Source organism: Phyllobates terribilis, unplaced genomic scaffold, assembly GCF_046119375.1.
Source record: "Phyllobates terribilis strain yellow unplaced genomic scaffold, ASM4611937v1 Scaffold_11__3_contigs__length_659146591, whole genome shotgun sequence".
NCBI classification, from domain to species: domain Eukaryota; kingdom Metazoa; phylum Chordata; class Amphibia; order Anura; family Dendrobatidae; genus Phyllobates; species Phyllobates terribilis.
This window is the reverse complement of record NW_027362771.1, coordinates 116,691,956-116,716,376: the sequence shown is the minus strand read 5'-3', so window position 1 is coordinate 116,716,376 and position 24,421 is coordinate 116,691,956. Positions and strand designations below refer to the sequence as shown.

The window sequence follows — 24,421 nt, the reverse complement described above, 5'->3', positions numbered from 1 at the left end:
TGGAATAGCATGCCGCTGCAAGATGCTGTGGTAGCCATGCTGGTTCAGTATGCCTTCAATTTTGAATAAATCCCCAACAGTGTCACCAGCAAAACACCCCCACACCATCACACCTCCTCCTCCATGCTTCACGGTGGGAACCAGGCATGTACAGTCCATCCGTTCATCTTTTGTGCGTCGGACAAAGACACGGTGGTTGGAACCAAAGATCTCAAATTTGGACTCATCAAACCAAAGCACAGATTTCCACTGGTCTAATCTCCATTCCTTCTGTTCTTTAGCCCAAACAAGTCTCTTCTGATTGTTGCCTGTCCTTAGCAGTGGTTTCCTAGCAGCTATTTTACCATGAAGGCCCGCTGCACAAAGTCTCCTCTTAACAGTTGTTGTAGAGATGTGTCTGCTGCTAGAACTCTGTGTGGCATTGACCTGGTTTCTAATCTGAGCTGCTGTTAACCTGCAATTTCTGAGGCTGGTGACTCGGATAAACTTATCCTCAGAAGCAGAGGTGACTCTTGGTCTTCCTTTCCTGGGGCGGTCCTCATGTGAGCCAGTTTCTTTGTAGCGCTTGATGGTTTTTGCAACTGCACTTGGGGACACTTTCAAAGTTTTCCCAATTTTTCACACTGACTGACCTTCATTTCTTAAAGTAATGATGGCCCCTCGTTTTTCTTTACTTAGCTGCTTTTTTCTTGCCATAATACAAATTCTAACAGTCTATTCAATAGGACTATCAGCTGTGTATCCACCAGACTTCTGCACAACACAACTGATGGTCCCAACCCCATTTATAAGGCAAGAAATCCCACTTATTAAACCTGACAGGGCACACCTGTGAAGTGAAAACCATTTCCGGTGACTACCTCTTGAAGCTCATCAAGAGAATGCCAAGAGTGTGCAAAGCCGTCATCAAAGCAAAAGGTGACTACTTTGAAGAACCTAGAATATAAGACATATTTTCAGTTGTTTCACACTTTTTTGTTAAGTATATAATTCCACATGTGTTAATTCATAGTTTTGATGCCTTCAGTGTGAATGTACAATTTTCATAGTCATGAAAATACAGAAAAATCTTTAAATGAGAAGGTGTGTCCAAACTTTTGGTCTGTACTGTATGTATGCCTATTTTTGTATCTCTAATAAACTTTTTTAGGGCAGCATGGTGGTTCAGTGGATAGCACTGCAGCCTTGCAGCGTTGGGGTCCTGAGTTCAAATTCCACCAAGGACAACATCTGCAAGGAGTTTGTATGTTCTCCCCGTGTTTGCGTGGGTTTCCTCCGGCTTCTCCGGTTTCCTCTCACATTCCAAAGACATACTGATAGGGAATGTAGATTGTGAGTCCCAATGGGGACATCGATGATAAAGTATGTAAAGTGCTGCGGAATATGTTGGCGCTATATAAAAAAAAAATAAAGATTATTAAAAAATAAGATAAAGATTATATTTATAATGGACCATTTACTCCATGTTGTTTTTGTGGTATGATCCATGTGTCATCCGTGTGTCATCAATGTGCATGTATGCGGCACGCATTTAGTTTGTGGTGCTGGAAAAAAAACAGACATGTCTGCGGTTTTTCATACAGGCACACAGTCCGTGTTAAAAACCTGACATGTGTGCACCACCATTGAATACAACGGGTGTATGTGTGTCCATGTTTGCGATCCTTAAAAAAAGGACCGCATACGGACATGAAAAACGGAAATGTGAAGGGGGCCTAAAGCAGAGTCACTACTTACCTTCTGCTCTAGATACATTTCAACCATTTATAGCTTTGTCTTTACACATTTTGATACTTTGTGATTCAACTTTGGTTTTCACTTCATGTAATTGACCAAAAACACAAAATAGCACAATTAGTTATTCATGTTGTTTTATCTTTTTAGGTTGCTATTGACAAAATAAACATGGAAATTCAAGCCACTAATTGCATTATATATTGTGGTGCAGCGGCATTGCTATAATGATCTAGTATGTCTGTTTAGGCTATTTCCTCCCCCTCAGCTGACTGGTCACATTACTGTGACATCACACAGGTCCTTTTTGCTCACAGAAGTTATGGACACGTGACTGTGAGATAAGCACAGGTCCTGTGGCTGTTTCTACAGGATATAAAAACCCTGGTGATTTGAGACAAGTGTGCAGAGGTGCAAGGGGTGTGACAGGCGTGTCTCCTGTTACCCATGTGTGGACACCGTGTGAGAGACATGAGGCTGTTCCCTGTGTGTGAGGGAACACCGCTCGTGTGAGGCCTGGTGAAGCCTGGTGGACTCCTGGAGGGTGAAGCCTGGATCTGAGTGAGAGAGATGCCAGTAAGCCTTGGAGGGCCAGAGGCTAAGAGGACTCCTGGAGGGTGAAGCCTGGGTCTGAGTGTAACTAGATGCCAGTAAGCCTTGGAGGGCCAGAAGGCTAGAAACCCCTATCGGGCGGAACCAAATGGACTGAAGCAGCCATAAGCCAGCAAAGGTAATACTCTTGTGTTATGGACACTTACCTGGACATTGTGTTAGTATTACCTTGCGGAAGGCTGTAATTAGAGCCAAGTGGGCCGGTCTGCCACTTGGGCTCGTGGACATTATGCGTGTAATATGCCAGTGAGCACTAAGATGGACTGTGTGTTCAGCAGTTTATGATGAGACAATAAACTGTTGGACTGGGAAACACCGCAAAGTCGTGGCTGGTGTGCTTTTGTTGATGCGCTGCAGCGAGTATCCCCCAGGATGATGACAAGCGCTGCCTTACAATATATACCTTCAGTAACCATGTAATAATGGGAAATGTAGTGATGTGTAGTACCCCATTTTAGTTTCAAGCCAACAACATATCTGTAGACATTAAATTGTTGGTCAAAAAATAAAGGGCACGAGTGAAGTACTTTACCGTTTCTCTGCATGGCACAGATTGAGCCAACTAACCCAAAAAAAGCCTAATTGACTGTATGGAGTATTCATCCCGCACTCTTTAGAAACTAAGATGAACATTCAGGTTCCCTAGCAGACTAGATCTAGGTGTTGGCAGTTTAAAAGTCATAACCTACTGTTATGTTACACCTATGTTTGCTAATCAATTGATATGTTATTAAAGTGATTTCATCTTCCTGCATGTCCAATGCTGAAGCTTTTAGTGAAAAGATAAAATGGAACTTTTAACAAAAGAAACCAACAAGATTTCGATTTGACCGTATTGAATTTTATGTACAAAAGATACAAGCATACATTAACATATATTAACTATTTTCTTCTACTTGCTTCATGCTATATTTAGTTCTTAATTGTACTATTAAATAATTAATTTGGTTGGATAAAGACATGTTATTCAACTGCAACTGGCAATAGAGTGAAAAAAAAACCTTCTTTCTTAAGCTGCTCTGCCATATATAATGATAATGCCTCAGTTAAACCCAGTAACAACAAAGGAGATGGTCTTTAGCACAGTACTTCTTCCCAAAGAGCACGTAGAGCTATATTAGTTAAGTCTGAAATTATTATGAGTTACAAAAATATAAGAGTTTACATGTCACTTAGACATTAGTGTTTCTCATTTTTTTACACTCGCTTTTGTGCATTCATTTATTTTCCAACTTTTTTATATGGAGTGATGTGATTCTTACAAGCATTTTGATTAGGAAACAAAGCATATCATCATGATCATATGTAGTTAGTGTTACAGGACAAACTAGCCAGAGTTATTCCAAGCATTAAAAATGGAAACTCTGAAGCATAATAAGAAAGTATTTAGATATTTACTTGTGCTTTGTAATTATATGTTATATAGTATAATTTGATATTTTATTCTAGTAGCAACATGTGCATTCTGTTATTATGCCTCAGAGCTGTATTCACAATTCTGCTGGTAGTCATTGGAAACAGTCAAAAACAAGATGAGCTCCCATAAAACATCAGATACCTGTCTAATGTCTGGTGTATGAAAAGTCTGACCGTCACTTCCAAACAGAAAACAGGTGTACAGGTGCTTACTAAGAGTAGCCATCTCCATATATAGCTAACAAATAGAGTAGCACTCTGAAGTGCTATAGTATGCAAACATGAAATACATGAATTTTGAATTGCTTACTGCTCTAGAAAATAGGAAAAATTGAGAATACTTAGTGTATAAATTGGCCAGTTTAGGTATATATGTTGATAGCTATTCTTAGTAAGCACCTGTATACACCAGTTTTCTGTTTGGAAGTGACTGTCAGTCTTTTGAGATTTGTATACATAGGCTTTCTGCCTGAGCACTCCACCAATCAGCCTCTGGCGGTGTTAATTACAACAGGATCTTACCTTCCCATATCAATATAGGCTTCAGCCTAGGAGAGGATTCACATTCAGGATAGGTTCCAGCAGAGAGAATCGCCTTATCGTGGCTGCTGGGTACACATCTTTTGGCTAATTTGTGCGCTAAGTATTCTCAATTATTCCTATTTTCTAGAGCAGTAATGTAATTCAAGTTTCATATATTTCATGTTTGCATGCCATAGCACTACAGTGTGCTACTTTATTTGTTAATAAAGGTTTTATGGATTACACTAAGATGTGATACTCTAATGCTATTATACTGTGCAAGACAAAAAAAAAACAACTGAGGAATTTTATACTGCATTTATTCTAGTTTTCTGGCATCAAAAGTGACAAAATTTGGCGCAAAATGGATTTGTGCAAAAATATTGCTACCCTTTACCCTGGTCTGTGAACGTTTCTAACAAGGGCTTAGCAAAAGATTGCACGACCAACTGCAGAGCAAGTAATTTATTATTATGTATTAATTTATTTAAAAAAATGACAGTTCACAGCTGCCACAGATTCAATTCTAGTTCAAAGAAGTGTAAAATTTATGAAGAAACACATAACTAATAAGGATACTGCTAAATATAAAATACTTAATACCTTTTTGGAGCTGGGTACTTAGTGTACATAGCTTTGCACGGGCAGGTGTTTAGACTGTCAGATCTGGGTCGTGCTCTGCCCTCGTCTGTTTTGAGGCCTGCTGGCACATAGAGAGGTGAACTACATGAGTTAATGTCCATTCGGACTGGGTACACCTTGGCGCAGTGGGATGGCTTTTACTCTTTTTTTCATCAAAATAGTGTCAACTTAGCACCCTATGATTACTGACTGCAGGGTATTCGCTCATTTTGTTTTTATCCTAGTTTGTGTTTGTTAATGGCCACAGTGTGAAGGTGCACCTACACATTTCACTTATACCAACATGTGTTCCAGCTCATTTCTTTGGTTTTGCTTAAATATAAAATAAGCCTCAAAGATTTTTCGTTACGTTAGGTCTTAATCTAAAGAACTGAAAACATTTCACTTATTACATATCTTACTTATTTGGTCAAGCTCCACTGCGAAATATGAAATATCTATTTCATCAAAGTGGTCCTTCACCTAGGAAACAAGGAAAACAAACATTTTTCAATAGCATATCATTAACAGTAAACCTAATTTTGAAAATCTAGCACAGAATAGGGCTGGACTGATGAAGAAGTTTCACTGTTTATATAATTTATAATATCAAAAAGAATGTCTAGTCTCCCATAATAAGAGGGGAACAACCAGCAAGGTATACGTGTAAGGGGACCTTATAAATTTACAACCAGAGGACCAAAGGAAAAACTAAAAACAGTATATTCATTATACTGCACCTACTGGTATCATTGTACCCCTCTGCAGAGATCAGTTATGCATTAATATAATCTGCAGCAGCCTGCACTGGTACCTACATGGATCATCATCGACACTAGGATGTATTTTTTCTACTTTGAATACAGTGTGACGTTTGTAGATATACATATAAAGACCTGGTTACTTGTGTATCATTATATAGATACCGGTCAGACGCCTCTCACCCAGCCAAACCAGATCTCACACTTTGCACTGGCGAGAGGCAGCACCACGAAACACAGTGTCTGCAAACTGAGATTTTGGTGTTGACTTTTATTCTAAGTCATGTGACAAGTCTCGTTAGTGGGTCGATACTGACTTTTAGGATTGATACTTCCAATAAGTGGCACCAGAGTTCTAGTCCTTTTGACAATTTGTGTATTATTATATTATATAACTTATCCGTCTCCTAGCACTGATATGGGGTATCTTTAGTTGACCAAATGGCGTTAGCAGTTAAAAGTGAGGGTCATTTAGGGACACTCCACGTTTGGGGGGGGGCCATATCGAACCTATAGGGTGCCTACCTGCATGGTCAGGAAGGGACAGGGGTTAGGGCTAGTCAGCCTGCAGTCTCTATTGTCTCTCTTCCCACACTCCCTGACCACAATTGTTTCTGCATCTGGTCATTTTTAATTATTGTATATATAATTATGTGTGGTTATTGCCTGTTTTTTTTATATTTGATATTGTGGCACCCCAGGGGTCTAGTTGCCACAGTAATAGGAATATTACGTCTGAGAACAAGTGGGAGGTTTCTCTGGTCAGGAGCCCTAAGCATGCAACACCGCCCGCCCAGACCTGGGAGGGGAGGAATCTGCCCTTATAAACTGGGTCTGGGGCGGGATTAGGGGAGTCAGAGCCTGGAGAGGGAAAGTTACAGCAGGAGCTCTGTAGGAGCAGGAGCGAGTGCCAGGGGCTGGAAGCTAGATAGCTCGCCCTGGCTGAAGACACTAAGACCGGACACGGAGTCCGAGGCTGTGGGGACATCCAGGTCCAGCAGCAGAATCCAACCGGCAGGGGATTCCAGGTCCTCTGGCCATAGAAGCCCGGAGGCACGGTCACAAGCAAGGGACCAGCACCGCCATCGTGGAGCGGAGGCTAACCGAAGGCCCCAAGTCACCGGCCATACGGGTGAGCACCACACGGTACACTCAGGGACGTGGGCTACTTCTACCCGCATACAGCAAGGTAGCCAGGAAGAGTGCATATAGACGGGGAGGCCTACAACTCCACCTGGCCAGGGGAGATCCTGCTTGCTCACAGACTGACCAGGCCTCTACTGCTAACCAGTACTCCCGGGAGGGTCTGCTTTATAACACCAGTAAAGACCCTGAACTGCACTGCACAGACTCTGAGTTGTTCCTGCTGCGCTCGTGCACCATCACTCCCATCATCCACACCAACTGCCCTGAGGCTATACTTCTCCCGTGGGGAGTCATCCCATTCTTAGCTGCACACACAACACCGGCCTCAGCGGTCTGCCTTGCAGCGGCGGTCCCCACTGACCGCAATCCACGGGTGGCTTAGTCGGACCATTATCATACTAATAAGACAGCCACTGATTTCACCACCCTGGGCACGGACCGGGTCATCGCCACGGAGACTACAACCCCCAGCGATCCAGCTCCGAGTATTCCCCGCACACACGTGCACGCACAACACAGGCCCAGGGGGCGAGTCAATATAACTAATAAATATATTATTTTTAGGGGTTTTTTGGTCCTCTGCTACATAAACATAAGAGGGGCTCAGAAATCCTGCTTGTTGTGAACATAGAACATTTCACAGAGTTTAGAATACTTTTTGATTACTTTTAGGCTAGAATACAACATAGTTACATTTTAGTCAATAAAACAATTATGTTGGGGAACAGCAGTGAAGACAACGCGCCTTTTTATTTCTCTTAAGAAGTAAATTACTCCATTTTGTTTCTGTGCCATCTGTTGTCTGACTTTTTGAACAATTTTTTACATAGCTTTCCTACCAGGAGACGAGTCTGTTCAATTCTAATTCAATTTTCGTCAATGGTAAGAAGCTATTCTAAAGCTGTTAATGCTGAATTAATGCTTAATTTCACAGCACATTACTGCTTACATGGTGTTTTGTTTAATTTAAAGAACATTATTGATTTTAATAAAATGTGTAAGCAAGAACTAACTTGCTAATTAAATCTGTCAGGAATTGCTGAGGGCATGGTGTTTATGTAAGGAGACAACCCTGCATTATTTTCGCGTTGTCTAACATGTACTAACTGATGCCATGCTGTATTTCTGTAAAGGTGTGGACCAGATCCAAGTTAGATGTACTCTTAGATTACAGCTTGCCAACTCAGAACTGATACACTCACTCCTACTCTTGGAATATATAAGGACACTTGTGAACCCTACTCATTGCAATTATATCTACGTTCTCATGGATCACTCATAAGACATGCCGGAAATATCCCAATTATATCGCTGACTGCATCATTCAATGAAGATGGCATGTCACACCACACACAAACAAGCCTTAACCCCTTAACAATTGCCATGTTGTGTTTTTATAGTAGCCATACAGGAAACTTCTGGTGCTCACTGTAGAATCCCAATACCAATGCTAAGAGCCATTGACATCAGTCATGGATTGAAGACTGATAAAGTTGGTCTCAAATTATTTAACCCCTTTTCCAACATCCAGTATATATATGTACAGACAATGTCTGGAGCGCTTCTATAGCTAAAAAAAAAAAAAAGTTTTAAAAAATCTAAAAGGAAATCAAAAAGTTTGAGTCTCCCCATTTTCTCAATACAAAAAAAAGATACTTAAAAAAAACATATTTGTTATCACTGCATCCACAAAAGTCCAATTTAACGAAATATAAAACTATTTAACCTGTATTTAACTGTCATTTTTTGTGGTTGCACCTCCATGCCAAACACCTCTCCATTTATCTTGATTAAATCCCTTACTCTCCCTGGGCATGTTAATAAATGGTTCATTTTACTGAATGTTCTGCCTCTCTCTCCATATTAGTTGATTGTTGGTGACTGTTGGATCACGTCCATAGGGGTGTGCATTCTTTCTTTCAAATTGCCCATGATGCAACTTTCCTTTAGTTACTTTTCAGTGTACTGGTGAAGTGGAAGATGGGACAAGTCATAGCCTCCAATTCATCAAGACCTTCGCTGTTAAAACCAGTCTTGAGTTGGGAGCATATTGTAGTCAGAGGCTCCTAATTAATTATGAGGCGCACACCACTTAATGAATTAGGAGCCCCTGAAAAAGGGACTGGAATAAGAATTGTGGCAAAAGGCATCCCACAGCTCGTCATTAATCAAACGAGTGGGTGGCGCCAACGCTGTGTCGCAGGCCAGGTCAAAACTGTTGTGAAAACGCCAAATTTTAGACATTTTTGAAAAACTCTCCGTTGCATAAATTTTTTTTAGACTTCTCAGCGTTTTTTGTCATTGCATTGATGAATCGAGGCCATCATCTCTGTGATCTGTCAGCCAGGGGCCAAGGGGGGATCTAGACTAATACAGTACTGCACCAACAATTCTACAAAACACCACAAAGTTTATGTAGTAAGATGTCATGGTCTGCTTTGTCAAATGCCACATAAAGAGCTAAGAATATCAGGATGGTGCATTTGTCCCTGTCCCTTGCCATGAACTGGTCATTTAGAACCGTATTCGTGAGTGTTGATTCAGTGTTAAGAAATTTTTCAACAATACCAATAGAAATATACAGTTCCATATATACACATTAAACAGACGTGCAACTATCCAAATACATATACACATACCCAACTATACATATACGCTACATCGCAATACAAATATACAAAGAAATACTGCATTCACATATGTAGATACAAAAAAGCATACCAACATCTAAAACCTATAATCCACATGTCTCTGCAGGATATTTATGAAATATTACATATAATGTATAGTAAGAAAAATGAAAAGAATTACTTTTGAGCAGTTCTCACAAGCAGTCTTGCTAAAGATCACAACTTCACTACTACAGATGTATTGCTGGATTTTAGTCTCCAAAAATGACTTTTCTTTGTTCTTTCCAAATTTCCGATCTTCCTTCTCATCTACTTTGTAGCTTCTGATTTCTGGCTTCCTCATATCTTGATCTCCTATGGCTAATTATAAAAAAAAAAAAAAGAGGTATCCGTATTCAGTTGGTAAAATATGAGTGAAAAAAAAACAGTCATTACATATAAATGCAATAGTAACTTGAAAGACATATTAGTAAACTGAAGGTTCAATAGTAGCCAAAAATCTAATAATTAAGTAAATGTGTTGTGCCTTGAGCAAAAGTATATTTTAATCAACAGATCTTGGAATAATAATAACTTCCACAATTGGATGTGTTTACAAAAATGTTCCTGTGTTGAGATAATCTTATAAATGTGCCCCTGCTGTGTACTGTGTAATGGCTGTGTCTGACCGTGCAGGAACATGGTCTGATCATACCACAGCTCCTGGGCAGGGGAGGGGACAAAAGATAGTATACAGACAGGACAGCATGGGATCACAGCTGATTATTTCTTTGATGGAAAATATTGTTTAAAAACAGGCAGGGAAATGTTTTACTCACAAAAAGAATCAGCTGTGATCCCGTACTGTAATGTCTGTATAGTCTTTTGCTTCCTCCCCTGCCTAGGAGCTGTGGTATGATCAGACCATGTTCCTGCACGGTCAGACACAGCCATTACATAGTACACAGCAGGGGCACATTTATAAGATTATCTCAGCACAGGAACATTTTTTTTAAAAGCATCCAATTGTGGAACTTATTATTATTCCAAGATATGTTGAGTAAAATGTACTTTTGTTTGTGGCACAACTCCTTTAAGTAGCAATCACCCAAAAGGTAATTTAAAATTTGGAAACTGTAAGTATGTCAGTTTAATGCAAAATTAAATATGATAAAAATTGGAGGAATAACACATTGTGTAAAAGAATTTATAGCTTGCAAAACAAACTATTTGGTTTATGCAGTGTTCGGCCCATGTGGGTCATACTATATAGGGAAAACCATAAACTCATTACATGTCAAATTTAAGGAGCATTTTAAATCAATAACTACAAAAAAATTTATCCCAGATTAATCGAACATGTCCATACCCATCACAGTGGTGATGCGACTTTGCAGGATTAGAGACAGTACATGTATCTCCACAAAGAGGCGATAGACACAAGTTACTACAACTTTAAGCAAAATGGATCATTCGTACTATGCAATGGGAACCCTAGATCTAATCAAAAAGAATGACTTAAAGGGAACTTGTCACCATAAAAAAATGCTATTAACCTGCAGATATGGGCTTAATCTGCAGGTTAATTGCGTTATTAAACCTGCTTGGCGTCCACACTTAGCCGAACGCTCCAGGGAGAAAATGAACTTTATTCCCCCCTGGCAGCGTTCAGGTTTCTATCACGGGTTCAGCGCGGGTTCAATCATCTGCAACCGCGCCCCCCGCCCTGACTGACAGTGGCTCAGCATTGGGACCAGTTGCCAGTCAGTGCAGAGGACGTGGTGCAGCCACCTCTCGGTATTCTCAGAGCAGTGACTGAACCCGCACCAGTGCCGCACCTGTGACTGAAGCCAGACCACTGCCGGGGGAAATAAAGTTAATTTTCTCACTGCAGCTTTCGGCCAACGTGCAGGCGCCGGGCAGGTTAATAACGCTTTAACCTGCAGATTAACCCCACATCTGCAGGTTAATAGCATTTTTTCTGGTGACAGGTTCCCTTCAAGTGTATGCCTGTGACATGATTAATGTTTTATAATTATGTATTAACATAAAAGAAAAGCTGTTTTTTATCTCATTTGTTTTTAACATCACTCAGCAGAGCAAGGGCAGTGTACACAAATATGGTTTCACTAATGAGGTAACATAGCATAGGCCAGAAAAAGAGCAGAACAGCGCAAAACAGCTATCGCCTACATGCATCAGCTGTGTCCTAGCTGCCAAATTTTTGATACAAAATAAAGATACAAAATACTGGTGAGTGCAACTTTTTCTTTCTTCCTTATTAAGATGAGCATCTCGCCTTAGGTGGTAGTCTGAGGTGATTCTCAGGGGGTGAACTGCCCCTTGGGAGCAGTGTCAAAAAGGTGTGGGCAGCATCGGCTGGCAAAACTTTTAAAAGTTTTTTGTTAACATATGTGATGGCCATTTGCTCCAGCAATATATTCAGGAGTAAAAGGAGATGGACGTTTCTGGTTGTCCACACTGCTGCTGGAAAAGTAGTCATTCCACACTGTAGTAGTATTCAATAGTAGCTTGTTACACATTTCAAGTTCGTACTGAACTATTTTTCAAAAAATAGATTACATAGGTATGTACTACCACATGTGGAGAAACTACTTTTCCAGCAGTGTGGTCAAGCAGAAACGTCCATCATCTCCTTTTTGTCCTCAATATATTTGCAGATGAAGATTTTCTTGTATCCACGGGTGTAACTGCAGACTGCAGTGACTGTATACTCTATGGGCGTAAAATGGGGCTGTGACATGCACAGCTTGGTCAAGTAAGCATCCCTCTCCTCCTAACTTCGTCCACCCTATACTGTATCATCTTATATGTGCTTGTCTTTCTTTTTTCTCATCATACTGTAAAATTAATAGATCACCTTCAGTATGTAAATAAATGGAAGTAAAACATGTAAAAAGAAACATAGAGTACTTAGATAACCCTACTTTTATCAAAAGAGCATAAAAGCCATCTCACCATGACAAGGTGTACCTAATCAGGATGGTCTCTAACTCTAGCGACTAACCGTGCTATGTACCAGTAGGCATCAAAATATACGGGAGGGGGTAGAGCAGGAACTGGATCTGTGTTTTGACTGTGGAAGGCTAAATTGACAAGTTGCACAGCCCAAATGGAAGGAAGGGCCACCCCCAAATATGCCAAATACAAGAAGCTACAGCTAAACCAAAACCAGGGGGCAACATTTTATGTGCTTTGATCAAAATAGTGTTAACTAAGTACCCTATGTTTTTTACATGTATTACTGCTTTTTTACTTACAGCACGCTATCCATTCATCATTTTTATTCTAGGTTTTGTCTGTAAATGGCTGCAGTGTGAATGTGCACCTACACATTACACGTTTATTCACAGGAATGCTGGCCCATGTTTAGCTTTAGCTTCTTGCACTTGGTACATTCGGGGGTTTTCCCCCTTTGGGCTGTGCACCTTGTCTAGTTAGTATTCCACAGACAGGTGCAAAAAAAAAATAGTCAGGTCCAGGTAGGTAGCGAGGTGAGTCACTAGAGTTAGGGACCATCCTAATTTTGCAGACCTTGTCAAGGTGGGATGGCTTTTATGCTCTTTTGATCAAAATATTGTCAACTAAGTACCCTATGTTTTCTACGTGTATTACTACTACTTACTTACTGCAGGGTTTCTATTTATTGTTTTTATTCTAGGCTTTGCTTGTTAATGGCCTCAGTGTGAATGTACGCATACACAATTCACTTATACTAACAGGAATCCTGGCCCATTGTTTTGGTTCTGCCATCGTACTAGTTATAAAGATGCTATGGGGGACATCAAACTATATACACTGCTCAAAAAAATAAAGGGAACACTCAAATAACACATCCTAGATCTGAATGAATGAAATATTCTTATTGAATACTTTGTTCTGTACAAAGTTGAATGTGCTTACAACAAAATCACACAAAAATCATCAATGGAAGTCAAATTTATTAACCAATGGAGGCCTGGATTTGGAGTCACCGCCAAAATTAAAGTGGAAAAACACACTACAGGCTGATCCAACTTCGATGTAATGTCATTAAAACAAGTCAAAATGAGGCTCAGTATTGTGTGTGGCCTCCACGTGCCTGTATGACCTCCCTACAATGTCTGGGCATGCTCCTGATGAGGCTGCGGATGATCTCCTGTGGGATCTCTTCCCAGACCTGGACTAAAGCATCCGCCAACTCCTGGACAGTCTGTGGTGGTTGGTGGATGGAGCAAGACATGATGTCCCAAATGTGCTCAATCGGATTCAGGTCTGGGGAACAAGCGGGCCAGTCCATAGCTTCAATGGCTTCATCTTGCAGGAACTGCTGACACACTCCAGCCACATGAGGTCTGGCATTGTCCAGCATTAGGAGGAACCCAGGGCCAACCGCACCAGCATATGGTCTCACAAGGGCTCTGAGGATCTCATCTCGGTACCTAATGGCAGTCAGGCTACCTCTGGCGAGCACATGGAGGGCTGTGCAGCCCTCCAAAGAAATGCCACCCCACACCATTACTGACCCACTGCCAAACCGGTCATGCTGAAGGATGTTGCAGGCAGCAGATCGCTCTGCACGGCGTCTCCAGACTCTGTCACGTCAGTCACATGTGCTCAGTGTGCACCTGCTTTCATCTGTGAAGAGCACAGGGCGCCAGTGGCAACTTTGCCAATCCTGGTGTTCTGTGGCAAATGCCAAGCGTCCTGCACGGTGTTGGGCTGTGAGCACAACCCCCATCTGTGGACGTCGGGCCCTCATACCACCCTCATGGAGTCGGTTTCTAACCGTTTGTGCAGACACATGCACATTTGTGGCCTGCTGGAGGTCATTTTGCAGGGCTCTAGCAGTGGTCCTCCTGTTCCTCCTTACACAAAGGCGGAGGTAGCGGTCCTGCTGCTGGGTTGTTGCCCTCCTGCGGCCCCCTCCACGTCTCCTGGTGTACTGGCCTGTCTCCTGGTAGCGCCTCCAGCCTCTGGACACTACGCTGACAGACACAGCAAACTTTCTTGCCACAGCTCGCATTGATGTGCCATCCTGGATGAGCTGCAGCTTTGAGCAACTTCTGTGGGTTGTAGAGTCCGTCTCATGCTACCACAAGTGTGAAAGCACAACCAACATTCAAAAGTGGCAAAAACATCAGCCAGAAAGCATTGTACTGAGATGTGGTCTGTGGTCCACACCTGCAGAACCACTCCTTTATTGAGGGTGTCTTGATAATTGCCAACAATTTCCATCTATTGTCTATTCCATTTGCACAACAGCATGTGAAGTTGATTGTCAATCAGTGTTGCTTCCTAAGTGGAAAGTTTGATTTCACAGAAGTTTGATTTACTTGGAGTTATATTCTGTTGTTTAAGTGTTCCCTTTATTTTTTTGAACAGTGTATAAGGTGCTGTATGGGCTATAATACTGTATATAGGTACCTGTAAAGACCATCATACTGCATTTAGGGGGCTGTGGGTGTCATCATACTGGAAAAAGGGACCTATGGGACCATCATACTGCATTTATGGTGCTGTGAAAGCCATCGTACTGCCTATAGAGACCTGTGGGGGACTTCATAAAGCATTTAGGGGATTATTGGTGCTACCATCGTGCAATAGGGACCGGTGGGGGGCCATTATACTGCATTTATAGGGATGTGGGCACCATCATGCTTCATTTAAGGGACTGTGTGGGCCATCATACTGCATATTGGGTGCTGTGAGGGCACCATATTGTGTATTGGGGTTTATGGGGAACATCATAAGGTACCGTAATAATAATGTACCATAATACGGACAGTGTGGGGATCATATTTTGTGCATGGGGCACAGTGAGAGGTAAATATTTTTCAGGGGCACAGCGTAGGATAGTTTTTTTTATACAGGAGCGTTTTAATGATACTGTTGTTTTTAAGGGCGCACTGTCGAAAATGTACAGTAGAAGTCCAGGGAAGATGGAATTCTGCAGAGATGAGCTGTGGATGTACAAAGTCATCATGGCATCTGGACCAAATTGTGACAAAAGGGATGAGAATGACTCCAATCAGAAAAGATGTAATTTATAAACTAACTGGATGTGAATGTTTATTTGTGATACTGACTATGTCCCATCAGTACTGTGGTTCCTGTGTGGTCCACAGTTTGAATATGACTGGTAACAACAACCCTTACTATGTCCTCACCTTTGTTAAATACATACTAGGAACTAGGAGTTGTGGGTTCATGTGACACCAATGTATATTGTGGGGGCTGACCTGACATTGAAATTGATTTCTGTACTAAGCTTGATGCTCTATTATTGTACTGATTGTGTTTCTGGTGTTGTATTCATGTAATAATGGTGGTTCTGGTGCTGTATTCACATAGTGATGGCGGTTCTGGTGCTGTATTCATATACTGATGGAAGTTCTGCTGCTATACTCATGTACTGTTGGTGATTCTAGTGCTGTATTCCTGTACTTATGGTGGTTCTGGTCCTGTATCCATGTACTGATGGTGGTAATGGTTCTATATTCATGTTCTATATTCATGTACTATTGGTGGTTTTGATAATGTTTTCATGTACTGATGGTGATTTTGGTGCTGTATTCATGTACTGATGGTGGTTCTTGTGCTGTATTCCGTCGTAGGAGACAGTGATTTGCTCCATACACTGCAAAATTGTAGTATTTCAGCATATAGTATAAGCAATCAGATAATCAGTTGTTCAGTTATAATAAATATAATAAATGAATGATTACTGAAAATGCAAAAGCCAAAGCATAATGACAGAATTGTGTTTGTTCACTTCAGGTTTAAATTGTACTGTAGAAAAAGGTGTTATTTAAATTTTCGCCTCAGGCAGCAGAAAATTCAGAATCGACCTGGACAAGATGTGTGATAAGGAGCAAGGGGAAAATTAGAGACTAAAAATTACAGAAAGAACATAATACTCAAAGCACACGTATAAATGGTACTGATGATGTGTATGAACTACAGCACTAATTTGCAGGAAGAAAAGACTCTATATATGAAAGAGATTAAACAATTCAGAGATTTTTGTTGCTGATAATCTGCCTCAACATTCTATTTAAAATGCCATTGATTTGAATTGCCCTGTGCTTAGATGCCATGTCAAATTTTAAGTATCAGAAATATGTGGATGGTGCCAAATAGGTTTAATGATGCAATAGAACCTTTCAATTCTGCTGCTCAATTTGTTAAACTATAGTAATTGTTCTGAATCCCTGATTTTCATGTTTTTTCCACAAATTGTATAAAATCCTTTTATTATTAAAGAGGTCTTCTCAAGTTTGGAAGTTATTCTCTATCCCTGGGATAGGACATAAATTCCCAACTGCTGGGACTCCCACTGATCCCAAGAACTGGGGCTCTTTAGAGCAGTGATGCTGCTCAATGCATTCTTAAAGGTAGTGCTGAAGACCAGCTGAGTAAAGTGTTTCCAACGGTCTCATTAATTAATTGAGCGGTAGTGCGCATGATCAACCACTGCTCCATTCACACGAAGCATTGGAGAGCTCCAATTCTTGGAATTGGTGGTCAGACCCCAAGCAGTCAGACCCCAAGCGTTCAGAAAGTTATACTCTATCCCATGGATAGGGGATAACTTCCAAATTTGACAATACCCTTTTAAGACTTTTGGGGCCTAAAGCACACAGAACTACATCTAGAGGAGAAAATCTTCCAAAAATGACATCCAATGGAGCATGTCAGGGTGGAAAATGCTCAGTTGAAAATCATCACAGTTGTACACTGTAATAAAACAATGTCAGCTGCAATAGATACAAATTGGTCTCTGAGCCCGGGTTCAAAATATACCAGCAATAATATAAATAAATAAATATATTAGATATAACATTCCAAATTCAAGTCTGCACATGGTGATGTCAACACCTCCTATAAAAAAAACGGTATCCTACACCATTCCCCCACACATTGCCACAGAATGCCAGCATAACAGCCCAATAGAGTCACTGGTATCAACTTTATAGAAAGCAAAAAAAAGTGCCGTGTCAGTAGCAGAACCCTGATTCTAAAACTGCCAAATATGTAAATATGAGAAAAGTGGTCATACATGCAGCACTAATGATCAGCTCGCAAAGCACATCTTGGTCATTAGTTGCCAGTATACGGTGAGCTTGTATGAGTCTAAAAGGATAAATCCAAATAGGGGAATGAATCTTACCAGCAGTGCAATATGGAGAGTCCTGTTTGCAAGGCCCATGCTCTGGCCAGTAGTGCAGTTCCCATGCAACAAGTAAGAGTTGTGAGCGTGTGATGTCATAGCTAACTCCAGGTTGACCCCTAGTGGCCCGAACACAGTATCACTCTAACGCATTTCAAGAGTCCACAAATTTCGTTAGCAGGGAATATCCGTCTTAATACAGTTATCTTCACTATATGTAATTCCTTGTGCATGTGTAAACCTTACTTTGGGACTAGTAAAGCACCACTGTAGAACATTTCGATATTGTGCCTAGCTCAAGCATATCTAACCATTATGCACGTGCACTATATCTATCGTATGTACAGATATTATAATATAAAAAATAGAATATTATTATGATACTTTAGTAATATATAAAATCTATCTTAAATGCTACAAAAAATTTAGATTCAGGACTATTTAATCATCCCTAAAAGCAAAATTACACTACTTTCCACACCTGTCCAGATGACACAGCAAGTAGGAAAGTTTATTATTATTGTAGATATTAGTCCATTGAGACCTTGACCTATGGTTTGTGTAAAATTACATAAGTGTCTACTGCTGATACCATTTATATTACAAGTATCAAAAAATAAAAAAACTACTAACACCAATTATAAAAATTGCACCCTCCAATTATTAAAAATCATATACAGTGGGGAAAAAAGTATTTAGTCAGCCAACAATTGTGCAAGTTCTCCCACTTAAAAAGATGAGAGAGGCCTGTAATTGACATCATAGGTAGACCTCAACTAAGAGAGACAAAATGAGAAAACAAATCCTGAAAATCACAAAGGACACCAGAAACAAAATTGTAGCCCTGCACTAGGCTGGGAAGACTGAATCAGCAATAGGCAAGCAGCTTGGTGTGAAGAAATCAACTGTGGGAGCAATAATTAGAAAATGGAAGACATACAAGACCACTGATAATCTCCGTCGATCTGGGGCTCCACAAGATCTCACCCCGTGGGGTCAAAATGATCTCAAGAACGGTGAGCAAAATTCCCAGATCCACACGGGGGGACCTAGTTAATAACCTGTAGAGAGCTGGGATCAACGTTACACAGGCTCCATCAGTAAAACACTATGCCGCCAGGGACTCAAATCCTGCAGTGCCAGACGTGTCCCCCTGCTTAAGCCATTACTTGTCCGGGTCCATCTGAAGTTTTCTAGAGAGCATTTGGATGATCCAGAAGAGTATTGGGAGAATGTCATATGGTCAGATGAAACCAAAGTAGAACTGTTTGGTAGAAACACAACTCGTCGTGTTTGGAGGAGAAAGAATGCTGAGTTACATCCAAAGAACACTATACCTACTGTGAAGCATGGGGGTGGCAACATCATGCTTTGGGGCTGTTTCTCTGCCAAGGGACCAGGAGGACTGATCCATGTACATGAAAGAATGAATGGGGCCATGTATCGTGAGATTTTGAGTGCAAACTTCCTTCCATCAGCAAGGGCATTAAAGATGAAACGTGGCTGGGTCTTTCAGCTTGATAATGATCCCAAGCACACCACCAGGGCAATGAAGGAGTGGCTTCGTAAGAAGCATTTCAAGGTCCTGGAGCGGCCTAGTCAGTCTCCAGATCTAAACCCTATAGAAAACATTTGGAGGGAGTTGAAAGTCCGTGTTGCCCAGCGACATCCCCAAAACATCACTGCTCTAGAGGAGATCTGCATGGAGGAATGGGCCAACATACCAGCAACAGTGTGTGCCAACCTTGTGAAGACTTACAGAAAACGTTTGACCATTGTCATTGCCAACAAAGGATATATAGCAAAGTATTGAGATGAACTTTTGTAATTGACCAAATACTTATTTTCCACCAAAATTTGAAAAAAATTTATTTCCAAATCAGACAATGTGATTTTTAGGATTTGTTTTCTTATTTTGTCTCTCATAGTTGAGGTCTACCTATGATGCCAATTACAGGCCTCTCTCATCTTTTTAAGTGGGAGAACTTGCACAATTGGTGGCTGACTAAAAACTTTTTTTCCCTACTGTATGAGTAATATAAATATGTTTAAAATGCAAATAACTCAGTCATCCATTTAAAGACTCTAGAAACAATGGAATCTAAATTGAAAATCCATTTTCTCTCCATTATAGACATCTTTTGAATGTAACCACCCCTTCTGTAATTGTTGGGTATCTATTCTACCCCTGAAAATACCAATCTTTTAATGTCATCTTTATGAGTTACATTAAATGGTGAGACACAGGGTGTACTAAAAATATTTTGGCTATATTTCTAAAATGTTCCCATAATCTGATGTAGAACCTTCTTTTTGTACGGTCCACATGGAATTTACCATATCCAGATTTGATGTTATAAATTACCCCTCGTGAATAACATGAGATAAATGGTTTGATCTTGTATTTTTTGATCTTTGTATTAGTTCAGACGGAAAAATTGGATTTTTCCGTCTGAACTAATAACATCCTAGATACACTGATTAGTTTTACATACTTTAAGTTTGCATCCATAACAATGATTTCAAGTTCTAAAAATGTTTGTATTAATGATAAAAGTATTTACTGTTTTTTTAGCACCATAACGATAATTGTTGGCATGGCTAGACTCTCCACCATAAACACTTTTCTAAATACATACTTGGAGATATCATGTAGCAATTCCAATGACTTTGTCCTCTTTCGGGATTGGCCAGTATTTTCTACCACTTGTTTTAACTTTCCTATCTGGTTACTACAGTGTAATATCCAGAACAGTGGATAACTCACTTTACAATGTGTATGGTGTTGTATCCTGCTTATTATCAGCAATCAAGTCCACACAGAATATTGTTTAACCTTTGCTTTAGCTGCTTCTAGGGTATCCTATCATAGTCTGTATTAATGAATTGCTCTTCTAAATGGTTAGCTTCCTAATACAGAATATTCATTATTTTCCATGCAATTATGATGAACCCAAAGGAATCTACTTTTTAAGTATTTTTGCAAGCTAAACAGGGCAACTTGACTTAAAAAGAAAGTTATTTGTGTCCACTAATCCTGAAAATTAACACTGGATATACTATATGAATGAGGAACTGTAAACAGAATTTATGATGTTTCATTTCTGAAAAAAAATGTAATATGGATTCTTCAAAATCCTTCTAAGCACAATATTATCAATAAGATTCGCCAGATTCAAACAGATTCATTCAACCACTCCCTGGAGAAGATGGTAAAATGCTCACAGCAAGTATGTAGATTAATATAACTTGAAGCGAATTTTGTCCCCATAGCAGTTCCCTAAGTTTGCTAGAAGAATTGTCCTGCTCAAAAAAATAAAGGGAACACTCAAATAACACATCCTAGATCTGAATGAATGAAATATTCTCATTGAATACTTTGTTCTATACAAAGTTGAATGTGCTGACAACAAAATCACACAAAAATCATCAATGGAAATCAAATTTATTAACCAATGGAGGCCAGGATTTGGAGTCACCACAAAAATTAAAATGGAAAAACACACTACAGGCTGATCCAACTTTGATGTAATGTCCTTAAAACAAGTCAAAATAAGGCTCAGTATTGTGTGTGGCCTCCACGTGCCTGTATGACCTCCCTACAATGCCTGGGCATGCTCCTGATGAGGTTGCAGAGGGTCTCCTGTGGGATCTCCTCCCAGACCTGGACTAAAGCATCCTCCAACTCCTGGACAGTCTGTGGTGCGTGACATTGGTGGATGGAGCGAGACATGATGTCCCAGATGTGCTCAATCGGATTCAGGTCTGGGGAACGGGCGGGCCAGTCCATAGCTTCAATGCCTTCATCTTGCAGGAACTGCTGACACACTCCAGCCACATGAGGTCTGGCATTGTCCTGCATTAGGAGGAACCCACGGCCAACCACACCAGCATATGGTCTCACAAGGGATCTGAGGATCTCATCTCGGTACCTAATGGCAGTCAGGCTACCTCTGGCGAACACATGGAGGGCTGTGCGGCCCTCCAAAGAAATGCCACCCCACACCATTACTGACCCACTGCCAAACCGGTCATGCTGAAGGATGTTGCAGGCAGCAGATCGCTCTCCACGGCGTCTCCAGACTCTGTCACGTCTGTCACATGTGCTCAGTGTGAACCTGCTTTCATCAGTGAAGAGCACAGGGCGCCAGTGGCGACTTTGCCAATCCTGTTGTTCTGTGGCAAATGCCAAGCATCCTGCGCAGTGTTGGGCTGTGAGCACAACCCCCATCTGTAGATGTCGGGCCCTCATACCACCCTCATGTAGTTGGTTTCTAACCGTTTGTGCAGACACATGCACATTTGTGGCCTGCTGGAGGTCATTTTGCAGGGCTCTGGCAGTGCTCCTCCTGTTCCTCCTTACACAAAGGCGGAGGTAGCGGTCCTGCTGCTGGGTTGTTGCGCTCCTACAGCCCCCTCCATGTCTCCTGGTGTACTGGCCTGTCTCCTGGTAGCGCCTCCAGCCTCTGGACACTACGCTGACAGACACAGCAAACCTTCTTGCCGCAGCTCGCATTGATGTGCCATCCTGGATGAGCTGCACTACCTGAGCAACTTCTGTAGGTTGTACAGTTTGATTTCACAGAAGTTTGATTTACTTGGAGTTATATTCTGTTGTTTAAGTGTTCCCTTTATTTTTTTTGAGCAGTGTATAAAATAGTTGTGGTTCAGAATAAAATTACTGCACTGTATGATAAATTCTATTTGTTCCTCTGGGTAAATGACAATCATTTTCAAATAGCGATGAACTGCCTAACAGCCTTTTTTGTTATATCACATTATAGAGCTATATAACATCAAGAGTACAATGTCATGGTCCTGCCACTCAATCAGTTGTAAAATCTGTAAAATATGTGTAGTATCCTTTAAATAGGTTATTGACTTTTTGTACAGTTAATACCAGTGACTTCACCTAGCGACTAAGTTGGGGTACTTTGTGGCAATTTGTTTCTGTAATGGTATAGATGTAAGTATTTATTAAGGTAGTCTTTTCAGAACCAGGTACAAATATATTTAGGACGGAAAACAGAATTCCTGTAACTCAGTAGTAAGGAGCCACATAAATTGTGCTATGTAGTTTGTTTATGAAAAAGGGCTCGGTGCACGTAAAAATAAAAACAACGAAATTACTTTTCCACTGTGGAACTGCTTCCTTTCTACAGCAGCGCGGTCTACTTTGAAACATCAATCTCCTTTTTCTACTAATCGATATGCCAAAGAGGGTTAACCATTATTTGCCGAAAGAACTGCAGCAGTTGTAATATTTATGGGCTATTATTGGAGTTGTGACAATTGAAGCATTTTTCAGGTGAGTAACTCCATAACTCCTTTCCACCTGTACCTTTCATTATCCCCTTGTGTGTGCTTGTCTTCACTCCTTTTTTCTCTATAAGCTAAGAATTGGTAAGAGCTCCTGTTCTTGATGGCTCTTTATACTGCCCACTCCCTTCTCTCAGTGTTAAAGGTACCAGCAGATAGAGGAAGGGGATTGTACACAAGTTGAACACAGGTTGCAAGATAGCAATACCCTGGATACACAAACATCTCATATCCAACCTATATTATTGGGAGAGACATACCTACAAAAGAAAAATTAGAAACTTGGATCAGACCAAAAATGTATATCATGGGTCTGTAAATGAAATAAGGAATGAAGATTGTTGAAACTTAATGTGATTTGATTAACTAAAGGTAACTATTAACATATATAAAAATATATTTTTCCAAATCAAAAGTGTCTGTTGCCTTTAAATTGACCAGACCGCAGGACTCTTAAGAGCAGACAAACCTCATTTAGCAAGTTCTGAAATTCAGCTTCAAGCAAAGAAGCATTATGTAATTTAAATACAATATCAAACAAGGTAAAATAACATATTTACTCAGAATTTTATGTGGATTTACAGTTTATATTGTGTTTCTCAACTTTAGTTCATTATCCCCACCTTCAAAGAGCCATCATTTTTCCATAGACATAAGAACATTTTCTGGGGAGGATGAATTTTAGTTTTGAATGTCGTTATTCAATTTCATCTTATTGTACGTGAAAACCGTGAAAAAAATCTGTTTGAAGTTTAAATGAGAAAAAATTGCAATTTCTCCTATTTTTGTTCGGGTTGTGTTACTACTACTACATTATTCATTGTGCAGTAAAACCACATGTTAACTTAATTCTGTGGGTGATAATGATTATTGTAATACCACAGTCTGAGCTGTGTAATGACTAGGTCTTTTTTTGCTGTAATTTTTACTTGTCCAGTTTAGGGATACATAGGACTTTTTGATAGCTTTTTGCTCTATTTTTCTGGCGTTTTTATTTACAGCGGGTACGGAAAGTATTCAGACCCCTTTAAAACCCCTTTACAGCCTGTGACGTATTAGTACGCACAGGCTGTAATCACCCGGTTCGGTGAGGGCTCCGGCGGTGAGCCCGCACTGAATCGGGCACATGTCAGTTGATTATTACAGCTGACATGTGCCCGCAACAGCCGTGGGTGGAATCGCGATCCACCCACAGCTGTTAACATGTTAAATGCCGCTGTCAATCTCTGACAGCAGAATTTAACTCGCACTTCCGGGAAGCGCGTTCTAAGCCCCGCCCATCGGCGACCACGTCACGTGATCGCTGGTCACCGATGGGTGGGCATGACAACCCAGGGTCAGCAGCAGACGCCGGTGGTTGTCATGAGCTAATCACTATGAGCGCCACCTAGTGGTTGGCGCTCATAGCACAGTACCATTTCTGCTACATACAGGTGATCTGCTGATCATCTGTATGTAGCAGAGGCGATCGGACAGTTGCTGCTTCTATAGAAGCAAGGAAAAGGTGA

At 40.7% G+C, this 24,421-nt stretch overlaps 1 protein-coding gene across 2 annotated transcripts in view; it reads right to left on the bottom strand.

Annotated features, from left to right (window-relative positions):
* The window catches only part of TXNRD1 (thioredoxin reductase 1), a 169,976-nt gene that overhangs the window by 68,085 nt on the left and 77,470 nt on the right, over nt 1-24,421 (bottom strand). For both annotated transcript variants that reach the window (XM_073651548.1, XM_073651549.1), the window contains exons 2-3: nt 9,624-9,802; nt 5,328-5,388 (exon numbers count right to left, since the gene is read on the bottom strand). In XM_073651548.1, the coding sequence (XP_073507649.1) occupies nt 5,328-5,388; nt 9,624-9,802 (240 nt within the window). The remainder of the gene's footprint in view (nt 1-5,327; nt 5,389-9,623; nt 9,803-24,421) is intronic.